Source organism: Spermophilus citellus, assembly GCF_964194105.1.
Source record: "Spermophilus citellus genome assembly, chromosome: 4".
NCBI classification, from domain to species: Eukaryota; Metazoa; Chordata; class Mammalia; order Rodentia; family Sciuridae; genus Spermophilus; species Spermophilus citellus.
Genome location: NC_138185.1, coordinates 159,739,098 through 159,762,272, shown reverse-complemented (window position 1 = coordinate 159,762,272; position 23,175 = coordinate 159,739,098). Strand labels below are relative to the sequence as shown.

Genomic DNA, 23,175 nt, shown 5'->3' with positions numbered 1-23,175 from the left:
CCTACTTATTTGGGAGGCCAAGGCAGGAAGATCTCTCGAGTCCAGGAATTTGAGACCAGCCTGGGCAACATAGTGAGAACCTCATCTCAAAAACAAAAAACAAAACAGACAAAAAAAGGCCAGGCCCAGTGGCAAACACATATAACCTATAATCCCAGTAATTTGGGGGGCTAATTTGAGAGGCTAACGTCAGAGAATTGAAAGTTCTAGGCCAGGCTCAGAAACATAAGACCTGTAAAAAATAAAAAAGGCTAGGTTCAATGTAGTACCACACACACACACACACACACACACACACACAAAATAAAAAATAACCAAATACTAAGGAAACATATCTTTAAATGTTACTGCAGTTCTGCTTGCACCATTGGAAAATTGCAAACACTACTAACCTCTGTTACAGGGGTTCAGGCCACGGAAGTATAACCTCACTAAATAAATATTCATCATGCAGATGTTATGAAAAGTGACACTGATCTGTGTTAGCATAGAGTCCACCCAAGATGTACTAAAGTTGCACAACTAAGGACAGCTTACTTTTTTTTGTACAAAAAGTACTTGAATAATTCAAGAAAAATTTTTAGATATTAAAATTTAAAGAAATTCCAATCACTTATTATATTCTTGTAATGTTTAACTTTTTTTTGTTTTCCTAATAGAGCCAAGATCTCAGGGTCCTTTTCACACATTCTCTCATTAAGTATAAAATGGACTTTTCAGAGATTATTATGTGACACAGGATATCACAACAGGTCAAATACAAAGATGAGAATCCGGCTGTCTTCAGCTAACCAGATACAGAAGTGATCTGAAAATAGATGATGCCCATTTTTTTTTTCAAAAACTATAGTAACTTTCATAGAAGTTCTTTATGTTAATGTATAACTCAATGCTAGTTTCTAATATATTATAGTATTACATAAGTAGAAGCTCTCATAAGCCTTCAACAATCTTTTTTTAAATGCCAGGAATCAAAAGATTATATATTTAAAAAATATATATATAGTCATCATCTCCAAAAATACATATACATAATGATATGTACACATATATACCATGAAAAAAGCCTAGTAGTATTAGTGCTTGATTGTGGACCCCTCAAACAGCAACAGGTTAAAGGTAGAAAACAAATAGGCTCATTATAAATGTGACTTATGGGTTTTTTTCTTTAATAATTGTAAACTAAGATTAGGATTTATCTGGCATTTTAAAAAGCATTGCTAATTCTTAACCTCTAATCACATGAAATCCAATTCATATGTAAGACTGCTTGAGAAGGGTTTAAACAAGTAGAATTTCTTAAATGAAGACACCAGCTGGGCCAGTTTGGGGCAGTCACTGTAATTAGACACAGGAGAGGCTGTGGGGTGGCAGAAGGGCCAGAACTGTGAATTCCCCTCCTACACATGACTCAGCCGAATGACCATAAAAGGCAAATCATCACGCAGAAGACAGGCAGATTCAAGGCACCAACAGTTTTTTTCTAGCCAATTTTGAAATACTTTATTTGAGACCTACATAATGACCCTGTATTACTGGATAATGTAAAGGCCTCCAAAAGGCAGAAAAATTGAATTAACCATGACAACAGATGACCCTGCAACTTATCTGAGGGCCTGATTGTCATGGAGCCACCAAATCTGGCTCTAGAGATGTTTCTTTGATGGTAAACATTATCAATATGAAAAGGTTTGTTCTCATAAATTGTTCTCTGGCTCCTGCTTGATACTATAAACCGAATCAGCTTATGGAAGATGTGCCTACAAAACAACCAGAATATTATTATCTTGGCTCTTTAATATGTGCTTAAATCTGCAGAGGAAAAGGTTATTTCTAAAAGGTTCCTACTTGCTTCTGATTTCATGGCATTAGGGACTCATCCTGCCAATGCAGGGAAGACAGTCCAGGAAACTTCCATTGGGTTAGGGCTGGGTTTTTCAACCTCAGTACGACTGACATTTTGAGCTGGATAATTCTTCACTGGGGGGGCGGGGCTATCCTGCTCACTATAGGATTTTAAACAGCATCCCTGTCCTCTATCCACTAGATGCCAGGTACACTCCCCACCCCCAGCTATAAAAAATGTCCTTAGACACGGCCATGTCCCATATCCCAGGAGATCAAAATCACCCCACTGAGAACCAGTTATGGGTCTGTATCAGTGGTTTACTGATCTCTTCTGTGAGGCAGTTCCACTTACTACTACTCATTTAATACAACCTTCAGCACGCTGCCTTTTAGCATCCTGAACTCCCAGGAGCAACCCTGGATCATAACCACATCCATTTCATTTCCCCATGGGCCAGGTTGATTTGGGATATGGTGCTTTCTAAGGCAAATAAATAGAAATAACAGAAGTTACCTCTTCTATGTAATCCTTCGGAAGAGGCAGTCCAGCTGTGACCTGCAAGGAAAGGACACAAAATCAGATGCACTCCCTACTTACAATTAGGCTCTAGCTTAAAGTGGTGTTTGTCCTGGGTAATGGGTGAAAGGCTGCATGCTTGGGGGTTATACAGCAGTATAGGTTGCTTCCTGCCCCAAGGACTTAGGGCAAGTGACCAAGCACACAGCACAGAGCAAGAACTCCTTTGAGCAAAGTGGGGGACTTTTTGCCTAGGATTTTGTTGTTGTTGTTTAATGCCTTTATTTTTATTTATTTATTTTTATGTGGTGCTGAGTATCGAACCCAGGGCCTCACACGTGCTAGGTGAGCACTCTACCATTAAGCCACAACTCCAGCCCAAGTGGGGGACTTTTGTGAGGTAAAGTAAGAGGTGAGAAATGACAGATCTATGACAGCAGAGGTCAAAAGGAACACGTTCCAGGCAGGACCAGTGTCCTTAGTAAGTGAAGAAAACTGCAGCAGGGAAGGAGTAAAGGTGAGCATGGGAAAGGCAGCAGCCAGGCCTGCAAAGATCACCCTGGGATGTCAGTTGATGGAACCTGTGATGACCCTGTCATAGTTTCAAGAGCTGGTCCACAGGGCCAGCCAATATCTTGGGGGAGCCAAACCCTGGCACAGGTATAATACAAGCGAGGGAAAACAACAGAATTCCATCGTAGAGGACAACTGAAAGCAACTAAATACTTAAGCAGTGGGTTCATTGTGTGTAGATGCCTGGGTACCATGTCCTGATCTCTACAGTGGTTCAGCTCTGCTGCATCCCCAGGGATGAGCAAGGGGATCAAGGTGCTGATTCCATGGACCCAGCATGGTTGGCAGATGGTAATGAAGAACACTCCAGGTCAGTCTGCCTGAGTTCTTCAGGGAGACTACCGCTCCAACTTCAGGGGGCCATGTGGAGGCAGGGCAGGAAGCAAGGAGCTTACACATCTTTCCATCTGTGAGGTCATGTGGGCAGCAGGTCTAGGTCCTTGATAGAGTTGTACATGCAAAGCCCCCTCTCAGGGCTGGCCAGGGTAAGTACCCAGAATTCTTGCTGTTCAGATCACAAGGTCAGGAGGAAGGAAGCAAAGGAGGGACAATGGTATGTAGATGAAAGAGAGGAATATTGGCTATGAAAAGGGGAGCTTATCCTGCACTGCTAGCAGAAAGGGGTGTCCTGGGTCAGAAGTGCCTTTAGTACTCCAGGAGTAACTAAGACCCAGAGCTCTGGGAGGTGTGTTAGAGTGTAGAGGGCACCCACTGTCACACTATGGTCTGAGAAACCTAAGTCTTCAAACAGCCCTGAGACCAAAACTGTTTTCCTAATAGAGCCAAGATCTCAGGGTCCTTTTCACACATTCTCTCATTTCTCATTAAGTATAAAATGGACTTTTCAGAGATTATTATGTGACACAGGATATCACAACAGGTCAAATACAAAGATGAGAATCCGGCTGTCTTCAGCTAACCAGATACAGAAGTGATCTGAAAATAGATGATGCCCATTTTTTTTTCAAAAACTATAGTAACTTTCATAGAAGTTCTTTATGTTAATGTATAACTCAATGCTAGTTTCTAATATATTATAATATAACTCACATAAGCAGAAGCTCTCATAAGCCTTCAACAATCTTTTTTTAAATGCCAGGAAACAAAATCTTCAAAGGATCTGAAGCCAAAATACTTGAGAATCACTACAGTAGGACAATGCTGGTCACCTCACTAAGAAACACTGATTTTATTCAGTAGATGAGGGAGATCTTATTTCCCAAGTTATAATACAAGTTCCTGGAGAATAGGAATTTAATTTCAGTGTTTTCTGAAAACTAGCACCATGTCTTTCTAGATTAAAACATGTTAAAATGCTAGAATAAATAGTGTAATGGCGGGGGGGGGGGGGGTACTGGGGATTGAACCTAGGGGTGCTTTACCACTGAGCATATATATATCCCTAAACCTTTTATTTTTTATTTTGAGAAAAGGTCTCACTAAATTGCTTAGGGCTGGATGTGGTGGTGCATGCCTATAAATCCCAGTGGCTCAGGAGGCTGAGACAGGAGGATCATGAGTTCAAAGCCAGCCTCAGCAAAAGTAAGGCCCTAAGCAATTCAGTGAGACCCAGTCTCTAAATAAAATACAAAACAGGGCTGGGGATGTGGCTCAGTGTCCAAGTGCCCCTGGGCTCAATCCCTAGTATTTAAAACTAAATTGCTTAGGGCCTTTCTAAATTGCTGAGGCTAGCCTCAAACTTGTGATCCTCCTATCTCAGCCTCCCAAGTCAATGAGACTGCAGGCATGCAATACAATGCCCAGCAAAAAGTGCAATTTCTAAGGAGTCGGAATTCAGGAAAACCTAGTACAGGTTGAAGCAGAAGATAAGCTAGTCTAATACCTGCTTCTTTATCACCCAGTAGTCCTAAGAGGCTCTATCATTCTCCTTCACCTGCCCTCACTGACCAGGCCTCTGCCCTCCTGCTGTCACTGGCACTGTCCACCAAGAACTTCTCAAGGAACTGACTTGTGCCTCAGCTAAATGGTGTGATTGGCTGGCTGCCAATGTCCCTATTTAGAAGTAAAATGAGATTCAGATTTACAGAGAACAGGCTGACATAAAGGAGCGTTTTTGTGCGTCGTATAGCTAAGCACATGTCCTTGGAGGAGTTTAGATACTGTCAGATGTTTCCTTAGAAAGGCAGGCCACAAAGCCAATTTCAGCCCTCTTAAAATGCCAAGAGCTGACGACATGCCTATGAGTGATAAGGCAGACAGCACCGAGCTGTGTGACCACCTCTTGCTTTAGCACCCTGTTAACTATGAGGACAAGAGCAGGTTACTGTTGATGCAGGCAGAGTTATCCAACTTCTTTCGAGCCGCTGAACATTCCTGATAATCAGACTCTTCTGACCCTAGATCCTCACCGTGGGGCCTCCACCGTGCATCTTAAGAGCCCTGACAGTGGCAACAAGCACCACCACATGAGGGCGGAGACCAGAATATCGGCATTTGATGTTAAAAAACTTTTCCATTCCAATGTCTGCTCCGAATCCTGCTTCGGTCACTGCAAGGGAGGAGAAGAGCAACTGTAAAAATGCCATCCCAACCCCCCATGTTCCAGGAAAAAGCCTGTTCACTGACATTGCAAAAGTTCTCACCGACAAAGCCCTCTGGGCCAACAAGCTTGAGTGCAATCCTGTCTGCAATGATGGAGGAATTCCCGTGTGCAATGTTGGCAAAAGGTCCCGCATGGACAAACACCGGGGTGCCCTGTGGAAACCAGGACACCATGAGCAGCACCGTCAACCCTGCTTCAAAACGGGATCATGCAGTCAAGAGCATAGAATTTAGTTGGAATTTTAAAGAAAACTTCCCAGAGGGAAAATACAGAGCCACCTCGTATATTTCAGTATTCTCCCAGTCACAACTGTCAAAAAGATAAGAAAGAGATGAGCAGTAGAAAAGCTCTCTGACTGCCCAAGGAAAGCGTACTTCCTAATCACTGCTCTGAAAGTCAAAAACCAATTCTGGAAGACAGGGATTCCTCTGCTCACCTCTAACGTCTGCATGAGATTGGGCTTGATTGCATCCTTCATCAGTACCGTCAGTGCGCCACTCACCCCCTGCAAGACAAATGCAGGAAGTATCAGCTTGAGCCAGCAAGAAAAAAAACAACCTTTGACATTCTAGCTGTTCCCTTTTTAGTCATCTTGGACCAATTAGTAGTTTCAGCTAAACTAGACCATTCATTGAAGCTACCAGTTATTTTAAGCAGGGAAAACAAGTGGAATGAAAATGATATTCACATGCAATTTCTGGAAAAACATGTTCTAGAAACAAGCATCTCAATCAAGCTCTGTTGCTGACTAATGTGAAGAATCCATTTCAGGCTCATTTACAGCACAGAAATGCTAGTTCCTAGAGGAATGCATTATTTGTAACTTTGGTATCTGAACAGAAATTCATTATGTGTTTTCCAAAACTGAAATTAAAATATTACCCAAAAATTCAATACCAATTCTTAGATATCAGGTCCCCCATTTTTTCTTTCAGTGCTGGAAATTGAATCCAGGTCACTCTACCACTGAGCTACATCCCCCAGCTCTTTTTATTTGAGACAAAGTTTCCCTAAGTTGCTGAGGCTAGCCTTGAATTCGTGATCTTCTTGCTCCAGGTTCCTCCTTTAAGCCATCCATATAGCCAAACAAATTGGTGACAATGGGAAATAAAGCAATAATTCCCATTTATACTAAATTTTTTTCTTTTCTTTCGTGGGTGATTGCTAGATATCAAACCCTCATGCATGCTAGGCAAGTTCTCTAATACATAATCCTAAATTCAATATTAATGAGTTTCTAAATTTAAGGCAAGGATGTTAAATTTTTAAATACATATTAAATTCATATATTTGACTATGAAAACAGAAAGTTAATACTTTCTCTCTTTTCTAAATTCTTCTGCCATACCACTATCACAAGTCAACTAATTTGGTTAATACAATATAGGTTTTTAAAAGTTGAACTATAATAAGATTCTCATTCTGCAGGGTACCACAGCACACACCTGTAATTCCAGCTACTTGGGAAACTGAAGAAGGATTTCAAGTTCAAGGTCAGCCCCAGCAACTTAGCAAGATACTATCTCAAAATAAAAAGGGCCGTGGATGTAGCTTAGTGTTACAATGCTTGCCTTACATATATGAGGCCTTGGGTTCAACTCCCAGTACCACAAAACAAACAAACCCCCCAAACAAAAAAAATTCTCATTTCAAATCTCCTATTACCAGACAGTTCAGAAATAACCCTGAAGTAGACAGCCAACTTAGAAGGACCATCAACAAAATGGCTAATGAGTTTTTCCAATGCAGTTATCTGGATAGAAGCAGGGCTAAAAGCCCCAGAGGCCTCTGTGCAGAAAGCCACATGTCATGGGGAGGAGGCCAGGAGTGACTCCAAATTCACTTACTAAAGGCCTCACTTGGCCTCTAGATGTTCTCTGAAAACTGAAGCCATAAACTAACAGGATGAAGATGTTATTAAATCATCTGGAGCATAACACCTATTATTCACTATGAATTACTATTTACAAATTTCATAGTTATCTTATCATTAGCATAATCATACTGATGAGTAGATTACAATGTCTTAAGAAGGGCATAGTTTTTGTTAGTAGTAACCACTGAGAGACCCTAGGACAGTGGGCTCCAATGTGTCATCAAGCCTGGCATGCCTGGGCACTCACCAAATCTTCAGCACTGATGGGCTCCCCTTTCTTGCTGGATGCCACCACCATTTTGCCCAGCCTCTCTCTCATGTCTTCCAGAGAACTGGTGAGAGCCAACACCGCCATGATTTCACTGGCCACAGAGATATCAAACTGCGCCTGTGGGCAGGAAAAAGAGACAAGAACAAAACCTCTGTGTTAAACTGATTTTTTTTTTAAATTGCAAAATGTCATGCTATTTGGTATCCTATGCCTTAAATAAATACACAAAGAATTTCATAAAATGATCCTGTAATAGAAAATTTTTAAATTACTTATTCCAAGTCCTTGAGTAGCCAATTTTTAAAAATAAATGTTTTGAATGACCAGGAAGCTATTGTTTTATCCCTGTGAAGGCAGCTTGGAATTGTGTTTATGGTTTCCCCAAACAAGGGACAAAACAGTCACTTTTATGGAGAGAAATTTTGTCAAATGACCACAAAAGAGGAGGAATTTTAACCAATTTATATATAAGGATATTCACTTGGGCCTCTCCACCTCCAGGAAAAAAATGCTGGGGGAAAAACACAGGTGACACATGAGATTTATTGCAAAAGCTGTCAGGAGTGCTCAATATCACACCTACTCACTTCCATTTTAAAAGGGAGAAGGCAGAACAACACCTGGCAGTATCAGTCGTACAGGGAGGATGGAGGAGGATAGAGCAGCAAGATCTAGTTCACACAAGCTAATTTATTTGGGAAGGAACAAATAGTTACCGTCCGTGTGTGCCCCTTCTCTGTTGGAGCCTGTCCAATGGTGATCTTCCTCAGGAATCTGTCATTGGTGTCCAACACTACAATGGAAAGGGAAGACACAGAATGGTGTTTAGTAAAAGGACCTGCTTAAGGGAGCAGCAGAGCTTTGATGGCAAAGTTAGAGTATGAGTTAAGAAATAATATTCACAAACTAGAAATGTACAGGAATTATTTTTAAAGCAAGTGAATGTGGAGTGGCTATTTTTATTTCATCTAGAGAATTCAAACAACTAATTAGAAATCTGGAATCTATTTTTTTTTTGTACCAGAGATTGAACCCTGAGGTGCTTAACCATTGAGCCACATCCCTAGCCTATTTTATTTTTTATTTTGAGATAAGGACTCACTAAGTTGCTCAGTCTGGCTTTGAACTTGTAATCCTCCTGCCTCAGGCTTCCAAGCCACTGGGATTACAGGCGTGCACCACTGTGCCCAGCTGGAATCTATTTTTAAGCAAATTCTATATTACAAGAAACAGAGCAGTCCACTCTTTAAAATGGTTGAGGTTTGTGTTGCTCTGTGGAGGAACTTGTTAACCTTATTCCATTCTAAGAAACAAGAGACATAGACTCATAGCAAATGCCAATGCCTTTTGAAAACATGCCAGGTAAAAGGCTTGGTCTTTCCTTTAGCACATTCTATTCAAATGACAGAATATACATCTAATTATATAACTCTGGAAAACTCAGCACAGGCCACCCAACTATATATAATCCTACCTCCTAGTACTATGGTAGTGCCTCCCTAACTTTGGCTTTTTTATGCATGATACAGGAAGAGTACATTTGATGTGTGTCCTACATTCCTGGCACAAAACTCCGAGAGCCTTTGGAATTTTAAGGGTGATAGGAGTGTCTTGTTATTCATAAAAAAATCCCTTTTAATCACATGAGTTTATTCTAATAAGATGACAGTCCCCTAGAGAGCAGAAGGAGGGTCCTGGTCACCAGAAAGATTAAATGATTGGAAGTTTGGAAATTCTAGCCCCATCCACCAACCCCAAGAAGAGGATTAGGGGAGAGAGATAAAGGTCTATGAAAAACTCTTGAATAATAAGATATCTTGATGAGTTTGCAGGCTGGGGAACACATCAAGGTGCTAGGAAGGTGATGTATCCTGCCTATCTTCCACTCTATTTTTTTAAAAATTTTTTATAGTTATACATGGACACAATATCTTTATTTTGTTTATTTATTTGTATGTGGTGCTGAGGATCGAACCCAGTACCTCACATGTGCAAGGCAAGTGCTCTGCCACTGAGCCAAAACCCCAGCCCTCCGTTAGACTAGTCTTTTTTTTTTAAATACTTATTTTGTTTTTAGCTGTAGTTGGTCACAATACCTTTCTTTTTATTTATTTATTTGTGGTGCTGAGGATCGAACCCAGGGCCTCACACGCACTAAGCAAGAGCTCTACTGCTGAGCCACAACCCCAGCCCCAGACTATTCTTGAGTTATATCTTTTATAATAAACTGGCAAGCAGGGAATGGTGGCATAGGCCTGTAATCTCAGTGATTTAGGAGGCTGAGGAGGAGGATCACAAGTTAGAGGCCAGACTAGGCAATTTAGCAAGATCCTGTCTCAAAATGATTTTTAAAATACAAAGTGCTAGGGGTATAGCTCAATGATAGAGTTCCCTGGGGCAGAGTGCCCTGGGGTTCAATCCCTAGTACTGAAATAAATACACACACACACACACACACACACACACACACAAACAGATAAACATAAATAGCGTATCCCTGAGTCCTGAATTGGATTTAGCAAATGATCAAACTTAAGGAGGAGGTCATGGGAGCCTCTAATTTACAGCCAGGTGACTTTTTGGGCTTGGGATTAAAGTATGCAGTAGGGAGGGCACATTGAGAGATGGACCCTTGGGCTGGGGAGGTGGCTCAAGTGGTAGCGTGCTCGCCTGGCATGCTGCGGCCCGGGTTCGATCCTCCGCACCACATACAAAGATGTTGTGTCTGCCGAAAACTAAAAAATAAGAATTAAAAAATTCTCTCTCTCTCTCTCTCTCTCTCTCTCTCTCTCTCTCTCTAAAAAAAAAAAAAAAAAAAAAAAAAAAAAAGAGTGAGATGGACCCTTAACTTCAGACTGTGTCAGATGGGGTTAAATTGGGAGATACCCCGTCAGTATCCACTGGAAAACTGAACTGAATTGTTCTGGGAAGAAAAAAACAAAACCTCTAGACATCTGATGTCAGAAGGAAAGTACTGAGAGCAGTGCGGGCACACAGGGGAATAAGAGCAGCCACTTCTGCATGAAATGCCAAGCACACCAACAGCAAAGCCCAAACGGACAACCACCAAGCCAAAGTGGAACCCAGTTCATACGCAAAAGGAGTCAAAGAGGAGAAGCATTTATATTTTTCGAACTTTGAGGACTAAACCCAGGGCCTATGCATATGAGGTAGGAGCTCTACCACTGAAGACCCAAGGAAAAGTATTTTTAAGGAACTCGGTAACGTGAATTAGTTTGTATAAGAATTACAATAGGGCTGGGGTTGTGGCTCAGTGGTAGAGCGCTCACCACGCATGCGGAAAAAAATGGGTTTGATCCTCAGCACCACATGCAAATAAAATAAAGGTATGTGTCCATCTACAACTAAAAAAATATTTAAAAAAAACAAACTATAATAATGTTTGGAGCATGTACTTAGCATACACAAGGCTTTGGGTTCAATCTCACCAAAAAAAGACTAATGACTTAAACACCAAAAGCAGTGTAATCTGCCATACTCAGGAGACACACAACCTTACTCAGTAAGTGCACAAAACAATGTGTTGTTGGAGTTACACCTTACTTTTCAAAATATATACTATCCAGTTCCTTATAACTAATTTTTCTGTATCAAATAGCTAGTTGATATTTGTGATCCATTTTTTGTCTGTCAAGAATAGACACAAAGCAAAAGAAAAGTAAATGAGATATTAAATTTTCAAAATGGATCTTTAGTTTATTCCTGGTAAAACATTATACCATCTATTTAAAACTGCTGAAGCAAAGGCAGACCTACCAGTGTGGTTTTAGATATTAAGCGTGTCATCTTAAAAACACCATTAACAGTTTCCATGCCAATAAAAATCACAAAAACAGCCAATATATTGCCCTTTAGCTGTATTCTGCATGATGATGAGAATTTCTTCTCAGCAGTAATATAAAATAGATGGATGCACCCTTGGTACAAAATAAAATTGTAAGCCATGCTAATTGTGCGTGGAGAAAAGCAACATATGGTGGTATAGCCGGGCAACTCACTAGCTAAATTCCTAAGTATTTAAACCCTGGAGGCTATCTAATTTGCTACAAAAGAATCCAATAAAATGAAGTAAAAATGATTAGGCAAGCTGAAGAGCTACAAGAAAAATAAACTCACTGATGCCAGACAAGAGTTCTAGAATAAAGGGCACACATGATTCAAGAAATGATTAAACATAATTTCTCTATTTCATGACACCAAAACTTTTTGCATAAAATGGAACTTTAAAAACGTTATTTTTGGTTTATGCATGAACATCCTTGAAACCACCCTCATTTCAATCAACACTGAATAGATAGCAAAATGTTCTCCCCATCCAGCCAAGGGGGTTTGATGGCAGCTGATAAGAGGGGGTGGCAAAAAAAATGTCACCATCTTGGTCATGCCTTAACCATGAAAATACCAACCCAGGAGCTTCTGGACTTCACATTTTCACAACTCTCCTGGAGGGTATGGGGCGTGCAGTATAACCGAACACCTTGGGCTTTAGTACCTCTTTGCCAAGTTATGGTTTCCGGATCAATATCCAGTCTTGCAAATCTGTTTATCTCTTCATCTGTTAGTGTGGCAGGGTCAGTCTTTTCAATGCCTAGTCTCTGAAGAGGTAGAAAATTGAAACATAAAATAAGACAAAACAAACATCATAATTAAAAAAAAAATGAATCCTTTTCTTGAGATTGGGTCCCCTTGTAGGAAAAGCAAATCATCTTAAATTCAGAAGAGAATATGATGATGCCTGAGGCTACACCTAGAGGTTATTTCTTCCTTACACATGCACAAATATTGACAGGTTGGTCCCTATGACTGAGTACTAGAGGCATTTCCCTCAACTTAGCTCTAAAAAAGAATAGACCAAGAAGTGTTGTAAGACACTTCCTGATTCGCCAAGCCCAAATATACTGAAAGGAAAGAAAAGCAATATACAAAGATTTTTTGTTTCTTTCTTTCTTTTCTTCTTTTGGTGCTGGAGTTCAGACCCCAGGGTCTCATGCATCTAGGCAAATGCTCTACCAGTGAAATCTACTCCAAGCATTTTTTTTTTTTTTTTTTGATACTGGGGATTTTAGCCAGATATCCTTTACCACTGAGCTACATCCCCAGCCTTCTTTATTTTGGGACAGAGGGCCTTGCTAATCTGCTGAGGCTAGCATCAAACTTGCAATCCTCCTATCTCAGCCTCCCCCATTGTACCACTGAGAGCTCCCTTTTCTTTCTTTTCATGTCAGGGATTGAACCCAAGGACTCATGCATACCAAGCATATGCTCTATCACTGTGACAAAGATTTTTAATCAGACAACCAAGAAGCCCAATTCAAATGAAAATTTTTGGGGATGAGGAGGCAGCTTAGTGGTAGAGTGCTTACCTAGCACATGTAAGAACTTGAATTCTATCACCAGTACCAAATAAATAAATAAAATTTCAGAAAGGACAGAAATGAATAAAAAATATTCATTTTTTCAGAATAAAAAATCAACATGACTTTTACATGCTTTTAATGTAGTGTTGTACTTCTGTTAACTTCTCATCGTTCTCAAAGACACAAAAAGGGTTTTTATTTTTCTCCTCGCAACAGTGTCTACATAGGTCACATCTTCCAATTCATGGTAGTTCAGAGTGGGCCCCAGCAAGATCTGCTCTGCCTCGCAGTTTCTTTCTTGTGTTATGAGGACCTGCTTTGAACCTCAGATTGTTTGCAGAGCTGGCCACTCATTGGCTCGTCAGAGAGCCCCACAAAACCTAGAACATGACATTGCTCACTAAAGCCAGCAAAACCCTTGGTCATCCTGTTCAGAATCTGCTGTTGACAATCTACTCTTCAGCAAGCGCCCAGGGCAGACTATACAACGCAGAATGGCAGGAGAGAGGGACAAGAGGCCTAGGACCAGTTCTATCCCTGCAAGGGGTACTGTCACCTTGTGCATGTCTCTTGGCTTAAGAGCCTTTCCCTCCTCACCTCTGATAGAAATTTCTATTAGCAAAGGTAAAATCAGAAATCGCCTGCTCTTTCCATGGCACCTCTTGCCTCACGGAGCACCACTCTGTTTTGAGTGGAGTAACAGCTGAGCTACCTGATGGACAGCACTGCAGGGTAGGGTACAAAAGCAAAATAAGCTATTGAATGCCAGACTGCGTCATGGTTGGTTGTTCTCAATGGTCCACCAAAAAATGCACATGTATTAATAGTGACAAAGTTGTAAAGCAAGTACAGCAACAAGGCATCTGGTACAGGAGAGCTCCGTGGACTTTTCTTGCAGAATCAAAATATAAAGTACCCAAGAATTAAAAATAAAGTGAGTAGAAGTGTTGTTGGTAATAAAATTTATTAAATTAAATGCTTATATGTACCATGCTATCTAAAGAGCACATATATAAAATGTATCTTCCTTACTTCTTCAATAAAGGAATACATGAATTTACTTATTTATTTTTAATTTTTGGTACTGGGGATTGAACCCAGAGGAGCTTTAACTCTGAGTCACATCCCCAGTCCTTTTTTGCTTTTTATTTTGAGATGGGGGCTCACTAAGTTGCTGAGGTTGCCCTTGATTTTCAATCCTCCTGCCTCAGCCTCCTGAATAGCGGGGATTGCAGGAGTGTGTCATCACACCCAACATGATTTTTTAACTTTACAGTCCTTTCATGATCACACCCTGCCTTGTCTCATGACTCTTGGCACTACTGATGTGTCCTCCATCACTACAGTTTGTCTTACTGAGAATGTCATGTAAATGGAACCACACATATTCCTTTAAGACTGGCTTCTTTCACTCGGCACAATGTCTTTAAAATTCACCCAAGTTGTTGTGTGTACCAATAACTCATTTCTTCTTATTGTGATTCACCCAAGTTGTTGTGTGTACCAATAATTCATTTCTTTTTATTGTATAGATGTACCACAGTTTGTTTATCCATTCATCCTTTGAAATACAGAATATTCTCAGGTTTTGGAGATTATTAATGGAGCCACTAAAGATACTCATACACAGGTTTTTGTGTGAACACAAGTTTTCATTTCTTTTGGGAAAAAAAAACCTAGAAGTGTGGTATAGTATATGCTTATTAACTATATATTTGTTATTAAATTTCTAATAATATTTCAAAGTAACTACTCCTTTAACTATTTGATAGTCCTCTATCTATGCAGGGCAACAAGGCAAGTACAGATGAGTAAACTGCAAGGCAAGTTTTATAACAATTTTGCTTTAAGGTCCCAAGGCTGGGAAAGGCAGGGAATCAAACTACAATGTTACTGCAATGGCATCTTGACTCTTTTCCATGTTAGAAAGGGAGCATCAGTTTTCTTCTTAGCTGAGGGCAGGTTGTCAGTGCTCTCTTTGTTCCAGGACTAACTATTTATAATTTATAAATAAATGAGAAATAACCTCGCCCACCAATCCTTGCCACCCACATCATGACAACAGGACTATGATTGTTGACGTAACTTGACACAAAATAAGATATTTTAAGGAGAGTTTTATATCCTTATCACCAAATTTTAGACAATATCACAAAGAGGGAAAAAACTTACCCGTAACCTTCGAATTTGAATGTCAGAGAATTTTCTTACTCCATTTACTGACGGTACCAAACGATTAAAGAGAGCCTTAAAGAAAAGGAGGGAAAGGGCTTTTAGGTCAGAGGAACCCCTTTGCCTTGCTACCCAAGGGGCCAACACTAATCTGGGTGCTTCAGCCCTTTCAAAAGCCCCTTGCACCCTACCTTGTCTGTCTGGGTCAGCTCATGGAATATCCGAGCATCGATGGCAGCAGCGACGAGGTTATTAGCTGCGGTGATGGCATGGATGTCACCAGTGAGGTGGAGATTAAACTACAACAGAACAGAAGCCACATTGGTCTCCCAGCTGTTCTGTCTTTCCAACTTTCATTCTACTGCAACCAGTCAACCTCCATTTTAACGCCAGGGGAATACCAAGGTCAGCAGTTAGTGGAGAACGCCCAATGGCGGGAGCTCCTAGAAAATGAGTGACTGGCTGTCTTCAAGAGTAACTCCTCCCACACAGTACAGTTTTCTCTTAACAGCACAGAGACTACAAATGCAACACCACTGGAACCAACAGCAACACAGACTGCTGAGGACATACTCAGATCCCTTAACCAAAGAGCAAGAAGGAGCACACTGAGGCGGTACTACCAACTGCATTTCCTCTTCTGTTCCCATTCCTGTTGTTAGTAGCCTGAATTTACTGTGTCCTGGTGCTTCTCAAAATCATGCTCCATTTGATCACTTGCTTATGAACTGAAAGCCAGACTTTGGAACCAAAATGTCACAAGTTTACGAATTAAGACGATTCTTCCATTTGCATTGCTTCTACTGGGAAACAAGTCATTTGTCCACTAACAGTGCTATTTTTTAGGGAAAAAAACCCTATAATCTCTGGAGGTATAAAGATATAAAAAGGGTCTGATTCAGCCAAATCCCAGATTACCTTACCTCTTCCATAGGAATGACCTGGGAGTAGCCACCTCCTGCAGCGCCACCTAGGGGAGAGTAAAGGTTGGGGGCTCCTGTTAAAAACGCTTCTCCATGACTTGGAATCCAAAAAAAAAAAAAAAAAGGGACTTTGTAACCAAGCATATTATTTGTTTATTTTTAATAATCATTTGGACAGATTTGATCAAGTATTTTCTAATTTTCTTTTACCACAGTAAAACACTTGATCATGTTCATGCTGAATAGTCTCTCAATTGAAATCTGAGTCTAAATGACAAAATCACGAACACATACATACATACCTAGTTATTATCTTTAGAAATAGGTTCCCTGTGATTCCTAACACATTAAAAGACTCAGCTGACAGTTACATAAAGGCAAGCCTGTTTAATTTCCTACTCTCATAAAGCTACTCTGGCTTTCAAAATAGGAATTTCCAAAGTATTCACACCTAACACAGAGACTCTAATCCTTCCTGAAGTAGACATATATTAGAAAACAGCTTAACTGCTAGAGTTATGCTGGCCCATTTGGATTATTAACACAAGGCCAGTCAAAAACATCCAGGTTACCACATCATTAGTGAGATAAATGTCAACTTGGAGTATAGATCTTATTTTTGTGAAGCAGAGACCATGCAATGAGGCAATAAGAGGAAAAGGAGAATAGTGGGTTCACTAAATAGAACAAGGAGAAAGGCTCCTTCCAAAGTGGAAAGGGGGCTGTTAAGACAAGCTTGAAAGCAGAACTAAGTCAAAACACATTCATAAAACAGGTAGAAGGGCAGAGGTGTGCCTGGTGTCGACATTTCCAGTAATTACTGAAACAAGAAGAATGGATACCCCTGTCACCAAGCAAATGAGAAAGGTGACTTGAACCTATTATAATTAGTAAAATAATTTTAATTAAAAGAGCAGGTCTACACTATTGCAGCAATCAAACTCTGAAAGATGATTACTGATGTCATGTTCTCATCCAATCAGAAGAAGCATGTGTTAAAGGTAGTTTAGAGCTTGAAATATACATGGGAAGCTGCTCTCGTCCTTAATAACGACGCCTCTGACCAAGTTATTGCTAAAATTCTGTTGCTGCTATTATAAAATGGTGATAATACTATGTCATGTAGAACTATAAAATGAAATAATATGCTTTGCACAATAGCTGACAAAAAAGCATTCAGTAAAAGTAGGCTTTTCTTATTTCCAACAAGACATCTCTAGAGTCTGTCTCAGACTTGTCAGCATGAATCAATAGCTGGGATAACTTTATTGTTACTGAGACGGTAGACTATTAGGGTCAAATAAAACCACCTCCAGCTACATATTACCAATCCCAGAGAATCCCTGTGCAATGTCCAATAGCGACAGGAGCTGCGGTGATCCAAGGAGAGCCTTCACCAAATGCACTTCTTTGGAGGACTTGAACACCAGGTGTTCCTAGTGTCTAAATGAGGTGAAGACCTCAGACATATTCAGGAGTCAAGTGGATCTGAGAGGAGTGAAGGAGAGGTAGGTGCCCTCTGGCCACCTTGGCCTTGCCCCATAAGTACCTTTTATTCCAAAGGTGGGCCCTTGGGAAGGCTGTCGCACACATGCAAACACATTCTGATAAAGATGGGCGCCAAGGGCCTGCACCAGACCGATCGTGGTTGTGCTTTTTCCTTCTCCCAGGGGTGTTGGAGTGATTCTTCAAGATTAAAGCAAAAGAGGAAAAGATTCATTCATAAATTATTTATCTTTCACTAAGTCAGACCTAACAGATACTAGAGAATGACTCTAAATCTAAATAAGGACAAAAGCCCTGAAAGTGATCTTTTCTAAAATTCTTAGCTGTAATTTCCAAAAAGCTTAAAAAAAAAAAAAAGAAAGAAAGAAGGAAAAGCTCTAATTGTAAGAAGCAAATATTCTTGACACTTGATCTTGTAGACAGATGGTATAATTTTACTTTCTTTAATTTCTTCCTTTGGGGCTTGAAATGTGGCTCAGGTAGAGCACTTGCCTAGCATGTACAAGGTCTTGGGTTACATCCTTGGCATTGAAAAAATAAACCTAGCTAGCGTGGTGGCACATGCCTATAATCCCAGCAATTTGGGAGGCTAAGGTAGGAGGATCACCAATTTCGAGACCAGCATCAGCAACTTAGAGAGACCCTGTCTCAAGATAAAAAGGGCTTGGGATATAGCTCAGTGGCAGCACATCCCTATGTTGAACTCCCAGTACTGTTAACAACAACAACAAAAACTAGCTTTAAATATAACTTCACCCAGCATTAAAAAATGACTGCTCAGTGTGAGGATGTGGGGAAAAGTTTCACTCCTACATTGCTGGTGGGACTGCAACTTGGTGTAACCACTCTGGAAAGCAGTATGGAGATTCCTTAGAAAATTTGGTATGGAACCACCATGTGACCCAGTTATCCCACACCTCGGATTATAATACCCAAAGAACTTAAAATTAGCATACTACAGTGATGCAGCCACATTAATGTGTACAGCAGCTCAGTTCACAATAGCCAAGGTACGGAACCAACTTAGGTGCCCTTCAACAGATGAATGGAAATAAGCCAGTCCCCAAAAACCAAAGGTTGAATGTTCTCTCTGACATGTGGATGTTAACCCATAACAAGGGAAGGTAGGGAGGGGATGTATAGAAGTTCATTGGATCAGACAAAGGGGAATGAAGGGAAGGAAGTGGGGATGGAAATAGGAAAGACAGTAGAATGAATCAGACATAACTTTCTTAAGCTCATATATGAATACACGACCAGTGAAACTCCACATCATGTTCAACCACAAGAATGGGATGAAAATTATAATGGGTTGCACACCATGTATGTGTAATATATCAAAATGTACCCCACTGTCATGTATATCTAAAAACAACAAATAAATTGAAAAGACAGAGAACTTCCAAAAAAAGGACTGCTCAGGAGATCTATTGAATTAATGAATTAGGGGTTTAATTAAAAAAAATCATACTCTTCTCTCTACAAGATGGAAAACTAATTTTCTCATCTCTGAAAGACTTCTACTCTTCCCTACTTCAAGAGGTTGCTATAAGGATCAAATAAGATCAGGTGTGTGTGAAAACTCCAAGGCAAAATTAAAGGCACCTCCACACATGCATGCCACATGCAAATGCAAGCCCTGGTAACAGTCAAGATGGCTCTGAAGACTCGAGGGGCAACACAAAGCAACACGGTACCCAGTCACCACCACGTATTTCCCATCAGGCTGGTGCTTCAGGCGTTCCAGTGTCGAGAGCAGGACTTTGGCCTTCGTTTCACCATATAGTTCAACCTCTTCAGAAAGCAGGCCGATTTCCCGAGCCAGGTTACCAATGGGTTTTGGTTTGCAAGATCGTGATATATCAATGTCACTTTAAAAATACAGAAGATAGGCATCAGTGTGAATTTAATCCTATACTGGTAATGGCAATACAACCCCCACCCCAACTGATGGTACTTTTCTTGGGAGCGTTCATGTGCCCTTGGTATCCATCAGCTTGAGCCCAGCAATCCATAACATTCGAGATCAGGAAAATTTCATTTTTACCTTGGAACAGGTGTCTTGAGGTTAAGGGTGTTATACTGAAGTGTCCACTTCCCTGGCTTAAATTTCTCTAGGAAACGCTTTGCACTCTCTACTGTGCTCTAGGCAAAATGACATAAATGAAACTTAGAAGAGGTGATTATTTTAACCCCCGTGTCAGTTCCAAACATCAGGGCCCTCTAGTTCAATCCCAAAATGAGCTGATTCATAATCCTCCTAGGAATGTGCTTTGATTCTAGGTGAGTCCACGTGTACCTGATATGCTCTGGGGCTGCTTGCCTCCCCCCAGACCAGCTACTATGTGTCATAAAGAGCAAGCAAACCAAAACAGATGGAGCCAAGTCAGCCTGTCTGTGCTTTTCTGTTTCTGGAGAGAATTACATTCCAAAGGAAATAAGAATTATGCCATTTCTTCTGTTAATGTGACTGATACTATTTCTCCATTCTTCCATTTCTTTTTTGGGAGAGAAAAGCAGTGTTGACTCTTCAGAACAATCACAGCAACTTTCACTCATCAATACCTGCATCAGCATAGCCACTGTCATGGGCCCGACGCCGCCAGGGACAGGCGTGATGAAGCTTGCACGCTCCTTGGCCTCGTTGTATGCCACATCACCCACAACTTTCCTCCCATTGGGTTTTTTATCATCTGGTTGAGTGGGAATAAATCAAAGCAGAGTCTCAGAATTGAAAGCTAAGTTTATCTCCAAGCTAAATGATCAATTATGACTGTTTGTTCCAAAAACTAAGGCAAATTTTAGGGTGTATAACCCCATGAGGCTCAAGTGTCTAATTAAAAGCCACAGGATAGGGTTGCAGTGTGGCTTGGTGGCAGCATGCTTGCCTAGGATGCATGAGGTCCGGGTTCCATCACCAGCTCCACTGTAGGGTGACAGGTGTCTCCTATTTCCTAGGAAGATCATATTACCAGCAAAAATTCACAAGACAACTAAGTAGTTTTTCAGAACCTGGAGAATCCTTTTGTAGTCCCTCAGGTGGCAAATAAAACACTGTTTTTTATTCTTAAAACCAACTACCCAGTATATAATGAGAACCTTTTAAAATGTTAATTTGCCAAGGCCTACAAAGGAATTTTTTTGGGTGCAAAAAACTCCAACTATGTCACAGCTGCCAGATACCGTTTCTACAGCAACTGTCAGCGTTTTGTAAGCTCCATGCGTGAGCTGGAGGAACAATTCAACATCCAATTCCAAAGACGAGCAGTTACTTAAATGTATGCTGAAGGCAAAGAATATAATTACACTTCCCTTAAATGGATACAAGAACAACTACAAATCTTACCAGCAAAGAATAGCTGTTCAAGAGAACAAAACCCAATGATGCATCATTGCTCACTCACACAAAGAACATCCTACACTTGGCTTGGTGCACTTCCGGGGGGGGGGGCTGGGGCACAGGCCTAGACCTTGAAGCAATGAGGCTGCCAAAGCAAGATCTGGTAGAATCTTAGCCTCATACCACTTCTCCTTCAGCAGATCTTCACAGCTGAGAGAGGAAGCTTTCAGATGAGGCCAAAAAGCCAGAACTATGCTCTAGGATAAACCCTTTAACTATTTGTCCTCCACTCTGTGGTGCCCATGTTCCTTGAAAGTACAAAGATGCAAAGAAGAAACATCACTACCTATCTCACAAGCTTGCTGAGAACCAAACAAGAAAGTGCAAATTCTCTGTGTTGTTTGTGTATGTGCGGCAGTGATACTAGGGATTAAACCAGGTGGCCACTATCACTCAGCTACAACCCCAGCCCTTTCACCCCCCACACTCATATTTTTGATACAGAGCCTCACCAACTTGTTGAGGCTGGCCTCAAGCTTGCAATCCTCCTGGCTCAGCCTCCCAAGGAGGTAGAATTATAGGTGTGTACCACCATGCCTAGTGAAAGTGCACATCCTTGAAACTAAAAACGCGTTCTCTAAACATTAAGGTTCTTCTTCCTAACCTAGATATGTACTAGAGGAAGCTGGTGAACACAACTCCTTGGAGTAGTTCCTGGTTTCTAGAAGATTATGAAGCAGCAAACTATGGTAGAACATTTCCCCTCATAACCCCTGAAATTGTTTCAAAATGCCAAGGAAATGCAGTTATAGGTTTCAACAATCTAACACTGAGATTAGCCTAAAATGCTCCTTTCATTTCTATTTATTAGTCATCTTAGTTTTTGTATTTTAGTTTTGAACAATGTGCTCAGGGGAAAAAGTGACCACTTCTGAGCCTAAGTATACAGCTTCAGTAGCAGATAAACATTGGGATTATCAACGCTGGCCCTAGAATTTCTCTTTCATTGGAAAGTTGCATATACAAAATTCAACTGAGGGGCTGGGGTTGTGGCTCAGCGGTAGAGTGCTTGCCTGACACGTGTGGGGCTCTGGGTTCGATCCTCAGCACCACATATAAATCAATAAAATAAAGGTATTTGTGTCCAACTACAACTAAAAAATAAATATTTGTCAGTACAGGAAACATTATACTGAATGAGTTGAGAATGAATCAGGGTAGGGTGGGAAATCTATTACCTCTTCTTCTATGCCTTTCAAATAAAACACTATTAATCTAGGTCTTCTCAAATTATCTTTAGTAGTAGGTTAAGGAAGAAGAACCTTTCACACATTGCCCTGGCCAATACTTTTTGCTCTGCACGTAAATCTTAATAAATAAATACCTTGTTTGCATGTGCAAGGACCTAGACTCGATCCCCAGAACTATAAAAGAAAAAATTCTTTTTTGAAAAACATAAATTCACCTTAATTCATTCTTAATTTGTCAAGTAATTTATCCCTGTTAACCTTGACTAGGTCATGCAAATGATTTAATTTTATTTTTTTGGTGCTGGGGACTGACCCAAGGCTCAGAGAACCAAGGCTTTACTGAGTTATACCCCCAGGTCCCATACAAACAATTTAAATAAAATATGAACCAAGAAGTGACCTAATTGTAGAATATATTGCTTCTAAAATGAATATTTGCAAAGAATGGTTTTTAGGTCCTGCAGCCCACCCACTGGTCTGTAATGCAATGATTCTACCATCCCTGGGGCACAATAACATCTAGGCTTATCGATATATTTGCCTATATGCACAGGATCACCAAAAACACTGAACAGAAAGGATGATATTGCTTTAATTTTATTCATGTGTTACCATATACACAAAGAATCAATGTGAACAGGATGATAAGTTTCATGTGTAAACAAACATTTCAGTCCTATCTTCCAGATTCCAGATCCTCACCCAGGTTTTTCATCTCCATCTCTCACATCTAATCCAAAAAATGCCCACAGCAGGACTAGGATACAGAAGATGCAAGGACTGAAAGACAGTGAGCTTGAATGTCATGCTGCAAGTGTTCAAATTGAGGAGTTGTAGGAGAGCAATTTCTTTATCACCCATGAGATAATTACACTACCAGAAAATGAGTGATCATTTATGAGCTACTGTCTTAAAATCGAGGTAGGGAGAGTGGGAGGGAGGTTAAAAACAGTGAGGA

The 23,175-nt window shown here is 40.5% G+C and overlaps 1 protein-coding gene across 1 annotated transcript in view; it reads right to left on the bottom strand.

The window, feature by feature from the left end:
- MTHFD1 (methylenetetrahydrofolate dehydrogenase, cyclohydrolase and formyltetrahydrofolate synthetase 1) overlaps positions 1 to 23,175 on the bottom strand; it is a 69,855-nt gene that overhangs the window by 10,140 nt on the left and 36,540 nt on the right. Inside the window, exons 9-22 of the mRNA XM_081289991.1 lie at positions 20,193 to 20,320; positions 19,675 to 19,772; positions 19,325 to 19,498; positions 17,671 to 17,807; positions 16,122 to 16,168; positions 15,390 to 15,497; positions 15,199 to 15,273; positions 12,162 to 12,264; positions 8,365 to 8,441; positions 7,625 to 7,765; positions 5,938 to 6,006; positions 5,542 to 5,653; positions 5,308 to 5,447; positions 2,363 to 2,404 (exon numbers count right to left, since the gene is read on the bottom strand). Of these exons, the coding sequence (XP_081146117.1) occupies positions 2,363 to 2,404; positions 5,308 to 5,447; positions 5,542 to 5,653; positions 5,938 to 6,006; positions 7,625 to 7,765; positions 8,365 to 8,441; positions 12,162 to 12,264; positions 15,199 to 15,273; positions 15,390 to 15,497; positions 16,122 to 16,168; positions 17,671 to 17,807; positions 19,325 to 19,498; positions 19,675 to 19,772; positions 20,193 to 20,320 (1,451 nt within the window). The remainder of the gene's footprint in view (positions 1 to 2,362; positions 2,405 to 5,307; positions 5,448 to 5,541; positions 5,654 to 5,937; positions 6,007 to 7,624; positions 7,766 to 8,364; positions 8,442 to 12,161; positions 12,265 to 15,198; positions 15,274 to 15,389; positions 15,498 to 16,121; positions 16,169 to 17,670; positions 17,808 to 19,324; positions 19,499 to 19,674; positions 19,773 to 20,192; positions 20,321 to 23,175) is intronic.